The following is an 18,778-nucleotide window of genomic DNA, read 5'->3' as shown; positions in this document are numbered from 1 at the left end:
AATTCTTAGGAATATTTCTGTTTTACAACTGACAAGTCAGTGGGTTTATTCATCTTCAGTATCCGCTTTCTCCCCATTAGCGTCGAGGTGGATGCGGAGTTTAGTGCTAGTTTAGTCCAGTCTAATGCAGGGCATGTCACATGTACACGCTCATTCACAGGAAGGGGAAACTTAAGATAATGAGTCCACCTACCAATATGTTTTTGGGAGTGTTACAGTCACCACAAGCACTGCAATACTCTGCAGTAACCACTACATACATCTATTGAGTACGTGCAATGCTAATCTTCTAGCAATACAAGCAGAAAGATTTAGAAGTCTTCTGGGACACCACCTCTGGGTGCAAATATAAATCTTCCAGGTGTATGTGATCCACACGTCTGACATTTTCAGTTAATCTAGTTTCACCACATACTCCTATCCTAAATTCACTGTGAGACATAGTGGACATGTCCCAGGTGGCATGTTGCTTTGGGGCACATAGTAGGCATCCAAATACGGCTGATTTCTCTGGCTTTCCTTCTTCAATCATGATTCTATCCAAGTGGAAAAAACTCTTGGGTTAGAGTAGCAAATTTGATGAAGGCTGGAGTTTGTTTGGACCTGTGTGTGTAGTCGTTGCACAATATGCAATGTTTTTTTATTGAGATGTAAAGTAAATTTAATTTATTAATCTCTAATCACTGCATTGTGTGCATAAAACTGCTTTGAGACAATGTTCATTGTTAAAAGCGCTATACAAATAAAAATACATTGAATCATCATGCTAACGATAACTGCAGCTCAGGATTGAACCGCGAACCCCTGGAAACTAAAATATTTAGCAACATACAGTAAAACAAAGTCAAATGCAATATAATTTTTTTTCGTTCTTGTTTTCTTGTGATCATGATTTCATTTTCTCACGATCTCGACCTACAGATGTTTTCCTATTATTTCGACTCAAAAGCTTCCTTCTCAAGTGTCGGACATTTATGTGGAAGTTGTCAATCACTGACAGACACAAAGCTTTTTCAGTGTGAGTGAATCCCTGATCAAATTCTGCGACGATGCGGCCTCTAAAACACGCTTTAATGCAGAATCACGGGAAAATTAAGTCGTGATAACAAGAAAACAACTTTTGTAATGTCGAGATCAGTCATGATCAAAGTCATGATCATGAGAAAGATCAAAGTCATGATTATGAAGAAATAAATATTATAATGCATCTTTTCTGAGCTGTAGAGCTTTGCCATTTCCTTCCCAATGGGCAGTATGCATGGTGCCGCACAATGTCCATCCAGGGTGTAATTTCACCTCATGTTCATTATTGGCAGCATCGTGGGTCCATTTATATTGACATTATGAGGAATTATATGTTACACATCGTAGAAACAATGATGAATGCATTTCTCAGTTTCACAGGGAGCTGGATTCTACTTTATACCCAGACCCATTCTGTTTCAGATTGGCTTCCTTTGGAAATAGTATTTTGTACATTTACATTTTTGTGCATCTACAAGCTCACACTCATAATTTCACCACTTGTTATAATTGTAACCTTTCACTCAATTCCTTTCTTAGACACTGCCAGAGCAGTATTCTTTGCAACCGGATGGGTTTTTATGTGCAACCTATAAACATACTGCTGTTCCATAATTAAAGTGAGCATAATAGAAGGTTGTGTGTGTAACCGTGGTTGTAAAACTGAGCAAAATGTGCAGTGGGATGGCAGTTATAGGTGATGCCTTGAAATATATATAAGATGCTTAAAAATAGAGCAATACTACAAGTGAGACGACTCTATTAAAGTCCTTTAATATACTTTAGACAGTGTCTTGCACCTGACTTACACGTACATATTATACATACACATACAGTTATATACATATGTATATTTCCAAGTCATTTTGTGAATTTTTTCATTTCAGGCTTTACTTAACAGACAGAGTGCTGATCCCAATGTCTCACCTTTTTTTTTTTCTTTTCACGTTTATAATGAATACAAAAGTAATCATTTATAAGACATACAATTGATTTCTTCTTATAAAGCTCATTGTTGTACAGCATGATTCTGGTTTATTTATTTGTTAAACATTCTGCTATTATTTAATTCAATTGAATTCCATTAGCTTTGTGTTGATTGGTCAAATATCGGGCAGCTCTTCGGTGGAAAGACATAAATAAAGAGCATAAATAAGGTGTAAACATTCATTCATCTGCTGTTAATGACCTTGATTTCAGCTTCTGAGACGTCACACGTTGACGAGTCTGATTTTTGACGAGAACAAGCTGTTGTTTTATTCAGCTCACGTCTAAAGATTGTGCATAAACAGGCTCTTGTTGGTAAAACCCTGGTCACTGGATCAGTAGCCTTCATTCGCCCATGTGATCTCATAGTCTGGGTATCTCTTCTGCAGCTTTTCCGTCGAGGTGGCGTGATTGGCTCGGCCAAAGCCCTGAAACGGGAAATCACGTGAAACACGTGACAAAATATTCCTTTAATGCACCAAATTCCTGAAGCCTGTGATGTTTTTTGAGTAGCACTTACCATGGAATAGCCATAGACATGGATCTTTTTGTCGGCGCTGTCATGTCTGATCCTGCCTCCTCCTATACACTCGCAGTCCACGCCGCCTTCTCTCTCCAACTCGCCAGAAACCTTGTCATAGATATCGGCTGTACAGAACGACACACAGAACAGCAGTGACAGCAGTCATGTAACTGGAAGACTCTCTATAATAGTCTCTATAAAAATTATAGACGTCAAACAAGTCTTGTCTTGTAAAAATTCTTTTAACATTAGTGGGAGAAAGACATCTTTAAAAATAAATAAAAAAAACATCTGGAGTAAGATTTTCCACTAATTAGGTTCATTGGCAACAGGTCAATAGCATGACTGGGTATAAAAAGAGTTTCTTAGAAAGGAAAAGTTCCTCAAAAGTTACAGTCAATTGGAAATCTTCGAAAATGTTGACTTTTAATATCTTATTTATAGTATATAATAATCTAAAGATTTCATGAATCTGGAAACTGTGTGTGAACACCGGGCAAGTTTAAAAATCAATGCTAGATGCTTGTGATCTTCTGGCCCTCAGCCAGGACACCAACAGGCCTTAAAAACAGGCTCCTGTCTGGATCCTGTAATGAAAATCACAGCTTGGGTTCAGAAAACCTTCAGAAATCATTGTCTGTGAACACAGCTCACCATATAATCTGCAAATGCTTGTTAAAGCTCTATTATGCAAAGAGAAAGCTATATGTGAACATGATTCAGAAATGCTGCCATCTTTTTTGGTCTGAAACTCATTTAACATTGAGTAAAAAAAAGAGTCAGTTTCATCAGCCTGCGTCTCTGATTGTGTGGGGGTGCATGAATGTCTATTTAATGGACAGCCTTCACATCTGGAAAGGCACCATCAATACAGGGTTTTGTGAAGCGGATACCATTAAGGACCAATAATAAACCTAGGGCTTTGATAGACCACATGTTGGTCTATGAAAGATCTAGGTTTATTATTGGTCCTTAATGGTTTCCACTTCACATAATCGACCACCGACAGAAGTCAGTGTACATTAAAACCAACTCAGTTCCCTTTACAACCATTAAGGTGGAACAGGACCAACATTGGACAAACGCTGTTCACCATGTCATCCACAAACGCTGCTTAAATCTCCATCATGCAAAGAAGAAGCTGTATGTGAACATGATCTAGAACATTCTTCTCTGGACCGAAGCTTATTTAAAAGTGGTCTGTGTCAGCTTAAAACTGTCAGAAGAATGGAAATTTGAAAATGCCGCATGTTTCAGACCACGAGAAGGATCATCCGGCTTGTTATCAGCGATCAGTTTATCTGTTATTAGCATTAGTACCTATGGAATGGGCAGCTTTCACATCTGTAAAGGAACCATCAAGGAATGCTTTCATCCAGATGTCATTTTTATATCAATGCTAAACTTCATACTGCATCTATTACAACAGCATGGCTTTGTAGTGAAAGAGTTCAGGTATAGCTGCTACAACGTAAGTGATAATGTAGATATTGATTAACATTAAATAGACTTCATTGCATTGTTGATTAGTTTCCATTCTGCCTGTGTAGTGCATATGCCTTCTACAATAACCTTTATAATACGCGTCATATTCCATACTGAGGCATTTTGGACTTCACTGTTTGAGATCTGAGTGTATTTGATAGTTTGGTGAGCAGAAATCTGGAGGTGAAGCTCTGAGATCTGTACCGTGATACTCAGCCCACGCGTAGCCGCGCACTATGTCCACGTAAGACTCGTCGGTTTTGCTGTGGACGCGTATAAGCACGTATTTAAACACGCCGTTCGAGTCGATGTCAGCTTCAAGAATCTTGGCCAGATGGTCAGCAGACATGATCAGCTCTCTCTAGTTTCTGCAATGTCCCCTTCCACACCCGGTTTCACTCCTGCAGCCTGTGTTGCAGACGTTTGAATTGGATGGCGCTGTAGCGTTACTGCCACCTACTGGCGCGGAGCTGAAATTCAGCACCATATAATCAACAAGTTACATTTGATTGTAGTTTTTAAATAATGAGAATATAAATTAATGAATTAGAACTTAATCAATTTAGACCATCTCTGGAGAAAGACACCCTTGTAAGAAAATAAAAATTCTAATGGTTTCCTGTACAAATACTATTACAAACCATCAGCAATAATAAAAAATAACCAAATGTCTTCATGTGCATTACATCTTAAAGGTGTCCTAATAGCTCCTACAGGTGTCCTGTAGATACCAGCATCAAAGATTAAGGTTTTCTACTGGTCCTTAATGGTAGCCACTAGACATATTGGAAGGCAACTAAATGTTGAGACCCACAGGAAGCGTTTCAGGGAACTTTAAAATCAATTCTGTTCCCATTACAAGCATTAAAACCATTACAAATTCTATGATGTTTATTTTATTCCAGCAGTGATGTAAAAACATGTACGCGGTTCTTTGCACAAGTATTCACTTCATCCTGGTGAAAATTGTGATGGATGATTATCATAACATTATTGAAACTATGGCTCAATATAGGGTCATGTGAGCAAAGCAGAAAAATTTATTATTTTATTTTTTTATTATGTTAAAGCTGATATTTTCTATGAAAATAAATTAAATCAGATTAATATGCTAGCAGGGAAAAAAAACCCACGTACAAGCACATGGCCCTATATTTACAACACACACACACACACACACACACACACACACACACACACACACACACACACACAAAAACCATATCGCCTGGTAAACATGGGCATTTCAAGATACAAGGATTTCAGAATTTCCTACATTCCACAATTAGACTATTATAATTATGATTTTTTTCTTTTCAAGTTTAAGCTAATTAAAGCTTATCTAAGTTCATTATATGAGCACAAATGTCTTAAAATCAACAAATTGGCAGATCCGCCAGAGTGTATAAGAGATTATGCATTATTATAATCACTCAATGTTAAATGTTTTTTTTGTGCATTTATAAATTTTATAATCATTTTTCAATGCTTTGACAACACTGTTGCTTCTGTAATGGTTAAACCAATACAGCTCAGAGAATGAAGCTCCATGCATGTTGTACTGTGTACGGTTGTGTATGTAAGAAATAAAAATTGATCACATTCCCGTTCTTATCAAGACTTTTATTTGAGATTCAGTCACAAATACTTTGTATATCGTTTTTTTAATTCTATTTCTTTTTCTCAATGTTGTGAAGCTAGTAAATGAAAAGAAAGACAGTAATAATAAAAAAGAGGTATTAGAGATCTATATATTGTATTAGTTACTCCAGAGAGAAGTGGAGCCCCAGCACTTCTCGAGGACTCTGAAGGAGGCCGGTGACTGAATCGAACTCGAGTGGCACCGACTGGCTTTGGTTCTTCAGGTCTCGCTCCATCAGCTACAAAAACAGAGGAAACATTAAACGGAAAATAGGAATCAAGCGCCAGGTTATGGTGTGGGTTATAAAACGTGTTATGGCTCTAGTACACACCTCAAAAGTGGACAGTTCGAGCAGTTCGCTGATATCATCCTCACGCTCGGGGAGAGCTTGGTTTATCGCTTTGGCTGCTTTAGAAACATCTGGATGGAAATGATTCTGTAGAGACTAAAGTAAAAAAAAATAAAAAATTAAATAAATAAAAGGGAATGTGGTGGCGTTTCCTAAATACAGGTAGTCCCAGACTTACTATTACATCGTAACTCGAAAACATGGAAAACATGGCCTACACTACACAGGAGTCTTAAAGAATGGGAATCAATACGGGGTAGTATACTGTAATTCGTTATTAATTTAAAGTACAGTACATAATTTAGCAAAATGGAGAAATGTATGGTACCGTAATATAAAAAATTATGTATATATAATTTACAGATGCGCTCTGTTCAGTGTCTGGTGACAGATTAAAAAATTCTATACATCCTGGTAGTGTCCCAAAGTATTGTACAAAAATTTTAAAGGTGCAGGAACATTTTTATATTTTCCGTATCGATATGATAAGATCAGAAAGTTGCAAGTCGGGGACTACCTGTGATAACTTAGAACAAAATTTGATATACAATATTGTAGACAGCTATAAGCACTACAACACAGCAAGCAGTTATAATAAACGGTGAAGTCTGACGCTTTTTAACTTCTTAAAAATTTAAATCATTGCGACACTTTTTTATATAAAACTTACCTTAATTTCCCACAGACTGCTCTCTAGAGCATGGCACTGGGCCGGGTCCTCCTCCTCCAGCACATATGGATCACTACACATCTCTGAATAATAATAATAAAACACTACAATGAGTTCATATATTTGAAAAGTTGTAAAAAATTCTGAAAAGCATCGTCAATTCTTTTTGTATGTCATTCTTTACTCTGTTCTTTCTTCAATAAAAATATAAAAAAATATATACTACATTATATTGCCAAAAGTACTGAATCAAAGTGAGCTCCTTGAAGATCTGGTTTACATGCTTTGGAGAGGAAGATCTTGAGTAACCTGCTATAGAGCTCTGATCTCATCCCTACTGAACACCTTTGGGATGAATGTGAATGCTGACTGCACCCCAGGCCTCCTCACCTACATCACTACCTGCCTTTCATAATACCCTTGTGGCTGATGAACACAAATGTCCATAAGCACACTCTAAAATCTAGTGGAACATCTTGCCAGAAGAGTGGAGGGAATTATAAGGGCAAATTGGGACTACATGTGGAATGCGATTCTCAAAAATCACATACCGTACTAATGACCAGGTGACCCAATGCTTTTGGCGATATAGTGTGTGTGTGTGTGTGTGTGTGTGTGTGTATCATTAGTGTCAGCAGGTCAACACCGTACCGCCGTCAGCGCTGGGTCTGTGGATGAGAACTCTGCACGATGGGTGTCTGCGAATCAGGTTGCAAATAAAGGGAAGTACTATGAGCAACCCGGTCGGGGGAGCGGTCAGGGCGAGTCGAGACAGCCGCTTGATAAACGCTGCTATGAGGTAGACTGGGAGATGGCTGCCGAAAGAGAAGACACGTATGAGCCTGTGCTTCAGCGTATACACAGCAGAGCAGTCATTTGAAAGTGTACCTGGAGGACAGGAAGATGTTGGCCAGGTGGAAGAACCGTGCTCTGTACTTCACGTGGAATATAGAAGGGTCCATCAGGTTGTACAGCTTCTTATAAAAATCAGTGTACTCTCTGTTTCAATAAGAACAGATCTCATGAAGAAGTGCGATAAATCGTGTAGTTTTATATACTTTTCAGAGCACAGAGTTTGTCTGTACTTACAGATTGTGTTCGTGGATGAGGACAAATAGGCCATTCAGAGCCAGTAAACTGATGGCACCACCTGAGGACCAACATAGTGGAAGAAAATGTTTCATTTGAAACCAGTTTAAAAAAAAAAAAAAAAAAAAAAAAACAGCCCACACTAAAGAGACAGAGGCCCTTAATGGATTTTACATTGATGGAGATCAGAGAAGACCAAAAAAAATAAAAATTAAATAAAGCTTTCACTTTCATTTCTACAAAGAAGAGAATAAATAAACAGAGAAGGGAAACGAGGAAAGAATGAGAAAACAAGAGCAAAATAAAAACTAGGGTGCAGGGGACAAGGTAATGAAAAACAAAGTAAGGAATAAAGGAAAAAACTATAGTAAACAATAGCATGAATAAGGCTAAAGGGAAGGAGGGATGGTAAGAGGAGGAATGGGAAAAAGATAAAAGAGATGGAAGGAAAAAGAAAAGGAAGTAATGAAAAGTGAAAGAAAGAAAGAAAGAAAGGAAGTAATTAAAGAGGGAAGGAAAGAAAGGAAATAGAAAGAAAGGTGAGCGAGAGAGAGAGAGAGAGTGCGAGAGAGTGCGAGAGAAAGAAAGAAAGAAAGGTTGGGAAGGAAGGACGGACGGACTGAGAGAAGAAAGGGAAAAATAAATTTCTATAGTGGAAAATTTATGGACTTCTACAGAAAAAAGAAGAGAAATGGACAAAAATATAGACAAGCATGGACGAAAGAAAAATATAGAGGAAAGGAACAGGAGTACAGAAAAGAGAAAAAAAAATGAACCAAGAATGAACCAAGACTGTCGCACTCTGCCATAATTCCCTGAAACTCAACAAAATCTTTTCTGAGCAACGCCGAGACACTGAGACGTCTGTAATGAAGCCGAACACGGACTCACCGACGTCATACGCTGCAGTCAGGAAGTCGATCATCAGCGTGGGGTCACTCATGTGAGGCAGAATAGAGTCATGCAGGATGACCAGCACCTTCTTATACATGCTCATGGGTAACTGCAGGAAAGCAGAACAACATTCATCCAAAACAAAAGTAAAGGAGGGTCACAGTTCCAGTCTCGGGTCTAATGAGTTGTATTTCTGTTACCTTGTACTTCAGGAACGTCAACCACATCAGTTCAAACGCTCGCTTGTGTTCCTGCAGGACAGCGGAAATATCATCACTTATTCCATATTCTACATTTAAACACCACACAGCTCTCAGCTTTTATACTCACTTTTAACTTGGCCACTTTCCAGTCCTCATATTTAGCTGGGAAAAGGTATTGATGTGTTAGTGAGTTATAAACTACACATTAATAAACGACTGATAGAAAAAAAAAGAGGAAAAAGTTGGACTCACCCTCCTGCTTGACCAGGAAGTTGGTGATTTCTGAATTCTGGCTTGGCACGGTGATATTCGTGAGCAGCGTGAAGACGTTGGTTTGGTAGACGGACATCTCGGCCTGTCAAAGCCACACAAATCAGTAACCTGTACCCCGAGAGTATTTTTTTTTAACAACAAAACCCACCACAGCTCCCTCTGCAGGTGAGAGCAGGACTTTGTTGGCAGTTTACGAGGGGGTATCAAAAAGTTTTGAGACAAACTCTGTTTACAAGAAAGTAGTGTATAACCTTCAAAATAGTCCCCCTTCACAGCAATAGAGCGCTACCAACTTCTGGAACGTGTCCTTCGAGTCTTCTTTTTTTTTTCGTAGAGTGTCAAACATCATCTGTGATTCGCAACGGATCTCCGCAACAGTGTCAAACCGGCGACCTTTGAGCCGGATCTTCATCTTCGGGAAGAGGGGGAAGTCCACAAAAAAATAAATCTGGTGAACAGAGTGGGTGCGGAAGTAATTCTTTGGTGGAGCTCGTTGAAGGTCTTTCTGGTCTCTTCCAGCGATGTTCTTTCGATCTTGAAGCGCCCATGTCGCTCAAAAATGCCTCAAATCTTCCCGGATTCATGCAGGATTTCACATTATCATTAGTCTTAAAGCTTTTTGATAGCACCTTGTCTGAGGGAAATAAAATCCACCTCTTCAGACAAAGAGAAAAAAAACAGGACGGGAGAAAAAGGAAAAGGGAAATTATGGTAATGGGAGGGAGGCAGGGAGGAGTAAAAAGAAAAAAAATAAAGGTTGGAAGAAGAAAAAGATTATGAATGAAAGAAAATTAAGGAAGACAAAAACTAGCAGAGGAAGAAAAGGAAAGCAAAGTGAAAGGGAGGAAAAGGGAGAGAGAAAAAAAAGACAGACATGCTGTCTACAAATAAAATAAGACTTTACACACCCGTTTGTTTCGCTCCATCACTCTGTGCATGTTGTCCCGTGCCGAATTCATGACGTAGTAGCGCACGTCGTCCATTTCTAGGAACTCCTGAAACCTGGAGATCAGCAGAGCCATGTCCTGTTTCTCCGAGAGCAAAGCCCATACCAGTCTCTGCACACAAACACACACTCGCTAAATCCAACACTCAGGACACACACTTCAGATAAACCTTACAGATGAACTACTGCAAATACTGCCAAATGATTCAACAGTTTCTGACCAGTCAGATGGGAAAATTCAACAGTGATGTACACAGAGATCACTCACCATTATACAGACATTATTTGCTTTGAGTATGTTGGTGGAGAAGTATAGAGAAGGTCAGAAGAAGTTGCATTGTGTGTCTGTGGATTTAGAGAAAGCGTACGACAGGGTGCCGAGAGAAAAGTTGTGGTATTGTATGAGGAAGTCAGGTGTGTCAGAGAAGTATGTGAGGGTGGTGCAGGACATGTATGAGGACAGTGTGACAGCAGTGAAGTGTGCAGTAGGAACGACAGACTGGTTTAAGGTGGAGGTTGGACTGCATCAAAGATCGGCTCTGAGCCCTTTTCTGTTTACAGTGGTGATGGACAGGTTGACGGACGAGGTCAGACAGGAGTCTCTGTGGACTATGATGTTTGCAGATGAGATTGTGATTTGTGGTGAGAGTAGGGAGCAGGTTGAGAAGAGCCTGGAGAGGTGGAGGTACACGCTGGAGAGAAGGGGAATGAAAGTCAATAGGAGTAAGACAGAGTACATGTGTGTGAATGAGAGGGAGGGCAGTGGAGTGGTGCGGTTGCAGGGAGAAGAGGTGGAGAAGGTGGAGGAGTTCAGGGACTTGGGGGTCAACAGTGCAAAGTAATGGAGAATGTGTTAGAGAAGTGAAGAAAAGAGTGCAGGCAGGGTGGAGTGGGTGGAAAAGAGTGACAGCAGGAGTGATTTGTGATTATCGGTTTATAGGACTGTGGTGAGACCTGCTATGTTGTACGGTTTAGAGACAGTGGCATTGAGTAAAAGACAGGAGGTGGAGCTGGAGGTAGCAGAGCTGAAGATGTTGAGATGGTTATTGGGAGTAACTATGATGGACAGGATTAGAAATGAGTTTATTAGAGGGACCGCGCATGTAGGACGTTTTGGAGACAAGGCGAGAAAGACGAGATTGAGATGGTTTGGACATGTGCAGAGGAGGGACATGGGGTATATCAGTAGGAGAATGTTGAAGATGGAGCCACCAGAAAGGAGGAAAAGAGGAACCCAAAGAGGAGGTTTATAGATGTGGTGAGGGAAGACATGCAGGTAGTTTGGTGTGAAAGAGGCAGATGTAGAGCAGGGGGTATGGAGACGTATGATCTGCTGTGGCACCCCCTAATGGGAGCAGCTAAAAGAAGAAGAGGAAGAAGTCTCACTGATATAAGCTCTTTGGGAAAACTGTAATGCTGACTCCAGTCCTGTTTCTGCAAAGGATGCTTCCCCTCGGCTGCTGCAAACTTCATAACAGCACAGAGCGAACTCTCCTGCAGTAACAAACACAAACGGTACAGGATACTGAGCAAATACTGCATAAACAGCGAGCCTGGATTAACAGATAGACATTTTTTTTTTTTTAAACCCAAGTTTTCTAACCTTTACTTGGTAAGATTCATGGCCGATGTTCTCCAGGAGCAGCTCAATACAGCTGTTATAGCGGTGTCTTATAAACATGTGGTATTTTTCATCTGCATTCCAGGCACCTGAAGGTATAAAGGAAAACTCAGAACGCTGTAATCTCGCTGTTCAATTCGACTGTGATCGTTTAGACAACGAATATGACAACCAGAAAGCAGAATTTTTCTTGTGTAGTGAAAGGAACAAAATATACAATTATATATAATTAAGTTCGGTAAGCACTTTTTCCCGGTCAGGGTTGTGGTGGATCCTGTCCTGAGAACACGAATTCTGCAGGACTTCCCACATGCATGTCGTATTTATCCATGCACATACTTTTGTTTCTTGCATTTTTACTATAGGAACTTTGTATATTTGCAATTTGTCATGCACCTTCTTTTTTTCCTGAATTCAGATCATATGCTTCTGGGTGGAGTCACATAAGAAGTTCACTAAAAGGTGTAACAGATGGTCATCTGTACACATGACAGTTTACTCTTAAAACAATACTGGTCCCTAATTCTTAGTATCTCAGCAGGAATTTCCCCCAGGATAAATAAACCTGTGTCTGTCTGTCTGTCCATCCATCCATCCCTCTCTCTTGATTGGACAGTGTATGCAGAAAGGTTAGGGTTAGATTCTATCTATTATGAGCAGCATGTACATGTATTATGTGCTACTGTGCTGAGTAAATGAAAGATTCTTCACGTACCTTGGAGAAGCTCTTCTTCTTTTGGCAGCTGCCCAACATACAGCTCTCCTCTCTCCAATAACTCGCAGAATAACCTCTGACAGGCGTTGATAGCACAAACGACTTCTTTCTCTTTTTCAGACTGCATGTTAGAACGAATTACATTAAATATCTCCAGACCAATGACTAGCAGAAGAGTTCAGAGAATAGAGAAAGTAGGAAGAAAAACATTACCTGTAGGTACTCCAGCAGGTCGAATATATTGTTTGCATGCTTTCTGCTTTGTAATATGAGCTCTGTTTTCGCGCTGATGGTTTGTTTAGGTGAAGTCTGGCTCTTTTCTGTGTCGCTCTTGCTCACGTTGGGCTTCTTGGACGGCGCCATGTTGCCTGTGTATCTGGCGGTGAGGGAGAAGCGCAGCACGCCGAGGTTCAGGGTGCACATATCGCCCCCGTGCGGTCGGAGGATATGAAGTGCTCAGATAGTCACCTCACCTCAAACCTGCTCTGTATATTTCTATAATTTATTTAGAGATGTATTATATATTTTATAAATTTTAATATTTTTTTTCTAATTTTATAGTCAAATTGTCTTGTCTTTCTTTGTAAGTTAAAGACATCATGCACTGGAATGTCAAGAAACGTTTGAGGTGTTTCACAGAGTTGAAGACCCCTAGCTTTCCTTCCTTCTTTCAATACATCCATCAATTCTTTGTATTTATTCAACCCAAAATTTCTCATCTATCCATCTCATGTATCTATTCATGTGACACAAAAAGTACAGAAACAGTTCAAGAACTGTTTTTATGCTTTGTTTTTCAGCATTATGAAAATGTTTCCATTACCTTTAGCATTACAGTTCTGAAAATATCGATCCATTCTTCTGGTAACCATTAAATCATTTGAACACCTCAGGAATGTAAAGAACACGTTATCTAAACCATGTGTGTGTACAAAACTCTTACTATATGATAATGCGTCCATTTTATAGAGTGGTTCAGACAATTATGTTCCAAGATATTGAAAACATTGTGCACACAATCACTGGTTCCTACTATACCGATTCAATCAAAGGTCTTTCCAGGTATTTAAATGAGAATATGAGAGAATAGAAATAAGACTAATACTAAACTTTTAAAGAACAAAAATGAAAACACAACGATCTTATTTCATCTACAACGTTGGCTACATTAACCTGGCAGCAAATTGCAGCGAGACAATAACTTGGACGACTGAATAGAATTGGGGTTAAAATGTAAATGAGTTCAATGAGGTCAAACTTCAAATGTATTATTTATTATGTACAATTTATACCATGTATGGCAGAATAAAATATAATGGGAACAAAAGCGGCAAATAAAATTAGAGGTTTATTTCAAAGGTTATATTGGAACATGGAAAAAAAAAAAACATTTTCAATGAAATGAGAAAAAAAAAGAAAAAAGCATTTGTCTCAGTCTGAAGTGTTTCCATCTTCATCTTCATCCTGGGGAAAAAAAAAAAAGAGAGAGAATATTCACTTTTGAGAAAAAGGTTTGGTACCATTATCACATATTTGTAAAATGTGTGCAAAATTGAAAACAATGTATAATCATAAAACACATTCATCATAATCATCGAACGCATTATATGTTATGTTGAGATAAAATCGATTGGTCTTAAGGGAATGTAAACTTTGCACAAATTAAAACCTGATTAAAATTAGTAATAAAAAAAAAAAAAACAGACGGGCAGATAACTGACCCTGAAAGTTTTATGTATGTTGTTATAGAATGTATATGTACATAAAATGTATGAAGTGGTTTATTCCTCATTTACAACCACACAATTATAATTTTCATTCATTTTCAGTTACACTTACTTGTGTGGAAGTTTCCTGAGACACTTACATTACAATATCAGATAAACAGTTGCAAGTGGAAAGAAAAACCTACTGACTGTAACTAAGTGTCATAATACTGGGAACTCCTTCCAAAAATGTAAATGTAAATCTTTCGCATTAGGTTGTTCAATGATGTTTAACAGTTTTGTATTTGCCTTAGATTATTGTTAGAGTTGTTGCTACAGAAAGAAGTAACTTTTAGCCAGAACTACTAAAGATTATTAAGCATTTACCCTCTGACCAATGATCAGATTAGAGAATTTTACAGTTATATGGTATAAGTAGAATTAGTGTCAGTAAAAAAGAAAATCCCTCCAATCCATCCATTTATCTATCCATCCATCCAACCAAATCCCTCCTATCTATCCATCCATCCATTTATATATATTCATCCATCCATTCAACCAAATCATTCCAATCCATTCATACATCTATATATACATACATCCATCCATGTATCCAATCAACCAAATCCCTCCAATCCACCAATCAATCCTTGTATCCATTCAACCAAATCATTCCAATCCATTCTATACATCCATCCATCAATCCATCCATGTATACATTCAACCAAATCATTCCAATCTTTCCAAACCATCCATCTATCCATTTCCCCATCCATATTCCTCCAATCCATTTATCCATCCATTCAACTAAATTCTTCCAATCCATTTAGCCATCCATCCATCTAGCCATCCATCCATCCATCCATTTATCCATCCATCCAACAAAATCCTTCTAATCCCTCCAATCCATTCTTCCATTGAACCCAACCAAATCCCTTCAATCCATCCATCTATTTATCTATCCTTCCATACATTCAACTCAATCCTTCAATTCATCCATCCAACTGAATCCTTTCAAACCATTTATCCATCCATCCATCCATCCATCCATCCATCCATGTATCCATTTAACCAATTCCATCCAATCAAGTCCCCCTAATCCATCCGTGCACAGATTTACCAGACAAAATAAACGTTGGGGATTTTTATTTCACGCACCTTGCGTTCTTGTTTGCCGGTTGCCGTGGCGGTAAAGTCATGAATAGGCAGTGTATTCATCCAGCTGACCATGGACTTCTCCTGACACTCCGTCTCCACTATACTGGGGTAAATGTGTGCTTCCTTAAAGGCGGATATAGCGTCCTCTTCTTGCACCCACTCCAGTGTCTCGTGAAGCCCGTCTCCCCCGAAACGCTTGTTGTACCGGTCAAAGTGCACCCGCTCCAACACCAGGCCAAGCCCAGGAGCCTTGGGGACATCGACCTTCTCCTCGGCCCAGCTCCTTTCGATGATCTCCTCTTGCGCGTATCCTTTCACCACAGCAATCACCAATCCAATCATCTTCCTGATCTGGTGCATCATGAAGCTCTGGCCTCGCACTGTGATCACCGCAAACTCCGCCCCCTCCCTGACGAAGGGCTCGCCACAGGACATCTGCGTGATGTAGCGCTTAGCACTCGGGTCCCGAGGGCCCTTCTGAGACGTGAAGTTATGAAAATTATGGGTTCCTTTGTAGAGCGCAAAGAGCTTGTTGACTTTCTGAAGTGTCTCTGTGTCCAGGCGGAAGGACGTGTCCTCTTGGTCGGTGTCTTTAGGAGAGAATGAGACTGTGGGAAGCATGTACGCGTAGGTCCTGGCGTCGCAGTTGTTTTTGGAGTTGAAACCGCCTGTGACTCTCTTCAAACCTGTCAGAGATTTTTATTAGATTAGATCAAGCAATCATAACACACACAGAAAAGAAAACAAATATACAAATATTCTTTTATATATATATCACCTAAAACTCTAATCTGTGGTGGAAGGTGGGTGTTGATCTTTTCCAGAATGCCCTCGATCAGCCACAGCTTCAGAGATACGACCTGGCCAGCTGCAGACACACCCTGAAATATAATCAGAAAAGATCATGGTAATATATAAAGTATAGCTCGGAGAATGACACAGATTTTAAGGATGCACGAACACTAGTACATGGCTTTGTTGTGCACAGAATAAACATCTTAGTCTATAGTGTATTTTTTTTATCATTTCAGCACCTAATGTGCAGTCTACTACCCTGAAGACTCTCTCTTAGCAAAAAAAACCCTACTAACACAAATGCTACCGCTGGAGTCTCCTTCCACACTTTAACTTAAACATCATGATTAGGATGATAGAAATGTCACCAGGTTTTGGTTACATTGTCCACCCCTGAGCACTACACTATGATTTCCCGTCCTCACCTTGTCAGTCCTGGCACATCTCTGAAAAGACATCTTTTCATATCATCTCCGTGATTTTCAGGAATACACCCGGCGCTGATGAGCGCACTGACCAGTTCATCTTCAATAGTTTTAAACTGAGAATTTCCAGGATTCCTCTAATGGGAACAGAAAACCAAGTTTCAACAGGCAAGTTGAAACATTTTCAATATCAGCATTCTTCTGAAAGATCTAGCAACTTCAAATAAAAAGTTACTATTGAAATAAAATTATTTATAAATTAGAAGTCGATTGATCGTGCCAATTTTGGAATTTTTTATTAATCATTTGCTGATTGTGCCGCAAAATAGGCCGATTATCAGTCAGGCGCATCAAACCGTGTGTGTACGTTCTGCTTAAAAAAAACACCTGATGTTGCCCGGCGGACTGGCGTATCCTGAGCTTCAAGTTCTTAATCTCCGTTTTTATTCTAGCCTTATATTTCATTAGTTGCATATGACGCTACTTTTGGAGAGAGAATGAGAAGAACATTTGGAAAGAGAATGAGAAGAACATTTGGAGAGAGAATGAGAAGAACATTTGGAGAGTAGAACATTTGGAGAGAGAATGAGAAGAACATTTGGAGAGAGAATGAGAATAACATTTAGAGAGAGAATGAGAAGAACATTTGGAGAGTAGAACATTTGGAGAGAGAATGAGAAGAACATTTGGAGAGTAGAACATTTGGAGAGTAGAACATTTGGAGAGAGAATGAGAAGAACATTTGGAGAGTAGAACATTTGGAGAGAGAATGAGAAGAACATTTGGATAGAAAATGAGAAGAACATTTGGAGAGAGAATAAGAACATTTGGAGAGAGAATGGAGTAAACGTTTGGAACTGTATTGTTAGCAAGCCTTCAACTGATTGAAGAGGCTTGTGTTGGTCAATAAATGTTTCATTTAAGCAATTTTTTTGTATCACTTCTTTTTAAATTACTGTTAGATCTTATGAGATGAAGGGGTTTATGAGATGTGAGCGTTTGATCGCTGAAGAGGCGTGTACCAACCGATTACACACACAACCTTCTAACGAACAAATCCGATTTGAATAGGGCTATAAGGGAAGCTCAGTGGGTACGATGTTGGAATTCTGAAGGTTGTGAGTTCAAATCCCAGCGCTACCAAGCTGCCATTATGTAAGACAGTTAATCCTCATTTGGTGCCATGACCCGGGACGAGAACGAGAGGAGACTAAAACTACATTCTTGATTTTGTATTAATCATGTCCGACTCTATACGTGGTGGAAACGTTTACAAGAAAGTATTGTATATGTTTACTCTTACGATCGATTATGTTGTTGCATATTTGGGTCCCTAATGCGATCCCTAATTCTCTGGACATCCTGTCTCATGTTCCAGAGATGTTCTTTTACACTTTATTACCTTCAGTACTCCAAAAAATGTAGTTTCCTAATAGAAAGTCCATATCCATTATATTCCAACATGCAGAGTAGATTAGTGACGTCATCTGGAGACATCAAGCGCCATTTTAAACCTGGCAACACTGAGCATCACCAACTTGCCTGCATTCCATAGTATCCTTTTCCTGAATAAGCCATAAGGAGGACAACTTTTCTTTTGGGGAATCTCTTCTCCTCTTCGATTCTCAGCTTCTTCGTTTCATTTTCCACCTCGCTGCTTTCTGGAGCTCTTTTCAGCTTGGGCATGTTGCTGGGATTCTGGTTTTCCTCCCCAGACATCTTCTGCACAAACAGTCCACAAAACCTTCCGATCCTGCACTGACCTGTTCAAACACACAGAGACGGAAATGAGACGGAAATGAGACGGAAGTGTCCTTCTGCAGCGCTTTTCATGTTGAACGCATTGATCTCACCTCTGGGTTTAACTGCTGACTTGAAACGCTGACTACTGAAAACTCGGACAAAAGGACAGAATTTCAGCATCTCACGAATAATTTAATAAACTCGAGAAGCTCATCCTCTTTTTTTTTCTCCTCACTTTTTATCTTTTCGCTTTTAAACGAACATGTAGCATCAACCGCATAGTTTCCGGGTTGCCTTCACACGAGCACATGGAGCGGTGATCTCTAACCTCTCGGAAAATATCGCGAGATCTCAGAAAGCCTGCAGTTCAGGGTCCTATATATAACATATAGCTAGAAAAATAACACAATATATAATCTAAATATCCTTAATCACTAGTGTATGATTTTATAATGCTAATAGTAGACATATCAGTGTATTTTATATGCGATCCATAAAAAAAAGGAAAAGAAAATATATATATATTTATAT

The 18,778-nt window shown here is 39.3% G+C and overlaps 3 protein-coding genes across 3 annotated transcripts; all 3 read right to left on the bottom strand.

Annotated features, from left to right (window-relative positions):
- Positions 1-1,781: 1,781 nt before the first annotated feature.
- phpt1 (phosphohistidine phosphatase 1) lies at positions 1,782-4,442 on the bottom strand. Its single transcript, XM_046867938.1, has 3 exons — positions 4,223-4,442; positions 2,531-2,658; positions 1,782-2,438 (listed from the first exon to the last, which is right to left on the bottom strand). The coding sequence occupies exons 1-3, from the start codon at positions 4,365-4,367 to the stop codon at positions 2,346-2,348; spliced, it is 366 nt and encodes a 121-aa protein (XP_046723894.1). The 5' UTR covers positions 4,368-4,442; the 3' UTR covers positions 1,782-2,345.
- A 1,178-nt stretch (positions 4,443-5,620) lies between these two features.
- noc4l (nucleolar complex associated 4 homolog) lies at positions 5,621-12,851 on the bottom strand. Its single transcript, XM_046867897.1, has 15 exons — positions 12,634-12,851; positions 12,421-12,541; positions 11,688-11,794; positions 11,471-11,578; positions 10,047-10,196; positions 9,118-9,220; positions 8,993-9,027; positions 8,863-8,913; positions 8,660-8,771; positions 7,769-7,829; positions 7,568-7,678; positions 7,331-7,494; positions 6,680-6,762; positions 5,992-6,105; positions 5,621-5,898 (listed from the first exon to the last, which is right to left on the bottom strand). The coding sequence occupies exons 1-15, from the start codon at positions 12,841-12,843 to the stop codon at positions 5,782-5,784; spliced, it is 1,647 nt and encodes a 548-aa protein (XP_046723853.1). The 5' UTR covers positions 12,844-12,851; the 3' UTR covers positions 5,621-5,781.
- Positions 12,852-13,755: 904 nt separating this feature from the next.
- Positions 13,756-18,592, bottom strand: pus1 (pseudouridine synthase 1). Its single transcript, XM_046867416.1, is given in 7 exon segments — positions 13,756-13,884; positions 15,285-15,970; positions 16,063-16,165; positions 16,505-16,542; positions 16,545-16,641; positions 18,047-18,267; positions 18,358-18,592. Coding segments are annotated over 7 exon segments (1,248 nt in total). The 5' UTR covers positions 18,428-18,592; the 3' UTR covers positions 13,756-13,851.
- Between the last annotated feature and the right edge of the window lie 186 nt (positions 18,593-18,778).

The sequence above is a fragment of the Silurus meridionalis genome, chromosome 15 (assembly GCF_014805685.1).
Source record: "Silurus meridionalis isolate SWU-2019-XX chromosome 15, ASM1480568v1, whole genome shotgun sequence".
Lineage (NCBI taxonomy): Eukaryota > Metazoa > Chordata > Actinopteri > Siluriformes > Siluridae > Silurus > Silurus meridionalis.
This window is presented reverse-complemented; position numbering and strand designations above follow the sequence as displayed.

What these genes read in the sequence shown, in the direction of transcription:
- phpt1 (XM_046867938.1), bottom strand. Translation starts at nt 4,367, where the DNA reads ATGTCTGCTGACCATCTGGCCAAGATTCTTGAAGCTGACATCGACTCG. An exon ending in CGCGTGGGCTGAGTATCACG is followed by an intron (nt 2,659 to 4,222) that starts GTACAGATCTCA and finishes CGTTCTGTACAG; the next exon opens with CCGATATCTATGACAAGGTT. An exon ending in ATGTCTATGGCTATTCCATG is followed by an intron (nt 2,439 to 2,530) that starts GTAAGTGCTACT and finishes TTCCCGTTTCAG; the next exon opens with GGCTTTGGCCGAGCCAATCA.
- noc4l (XM_046867897.1), bottom strand. Translation starts at nt 12,843, where the DNA reads ATGTGCACCCTGAACCTCGGCGTGCTGCGCTTCTCCCTCACCGCCAGA. An exon ending in TGACGTTCCTGAAGTACAAG is followed by an intron (nt 8,772 to 8,862) that starts GTAACAGAAATA and finishes GCTTTCCTGCAG; the next exon opens with TTACCCATGAGCATGTATAA. An exon ending in AACATCTTCCTGTCCTCCAG is followed by an intron (nt 7,495 to 7,567) that starts GTACACTTTCAA and finishes CTCTTTCGGCAG; the next exon opens with CCATCTCCCAGTCTACCTCA.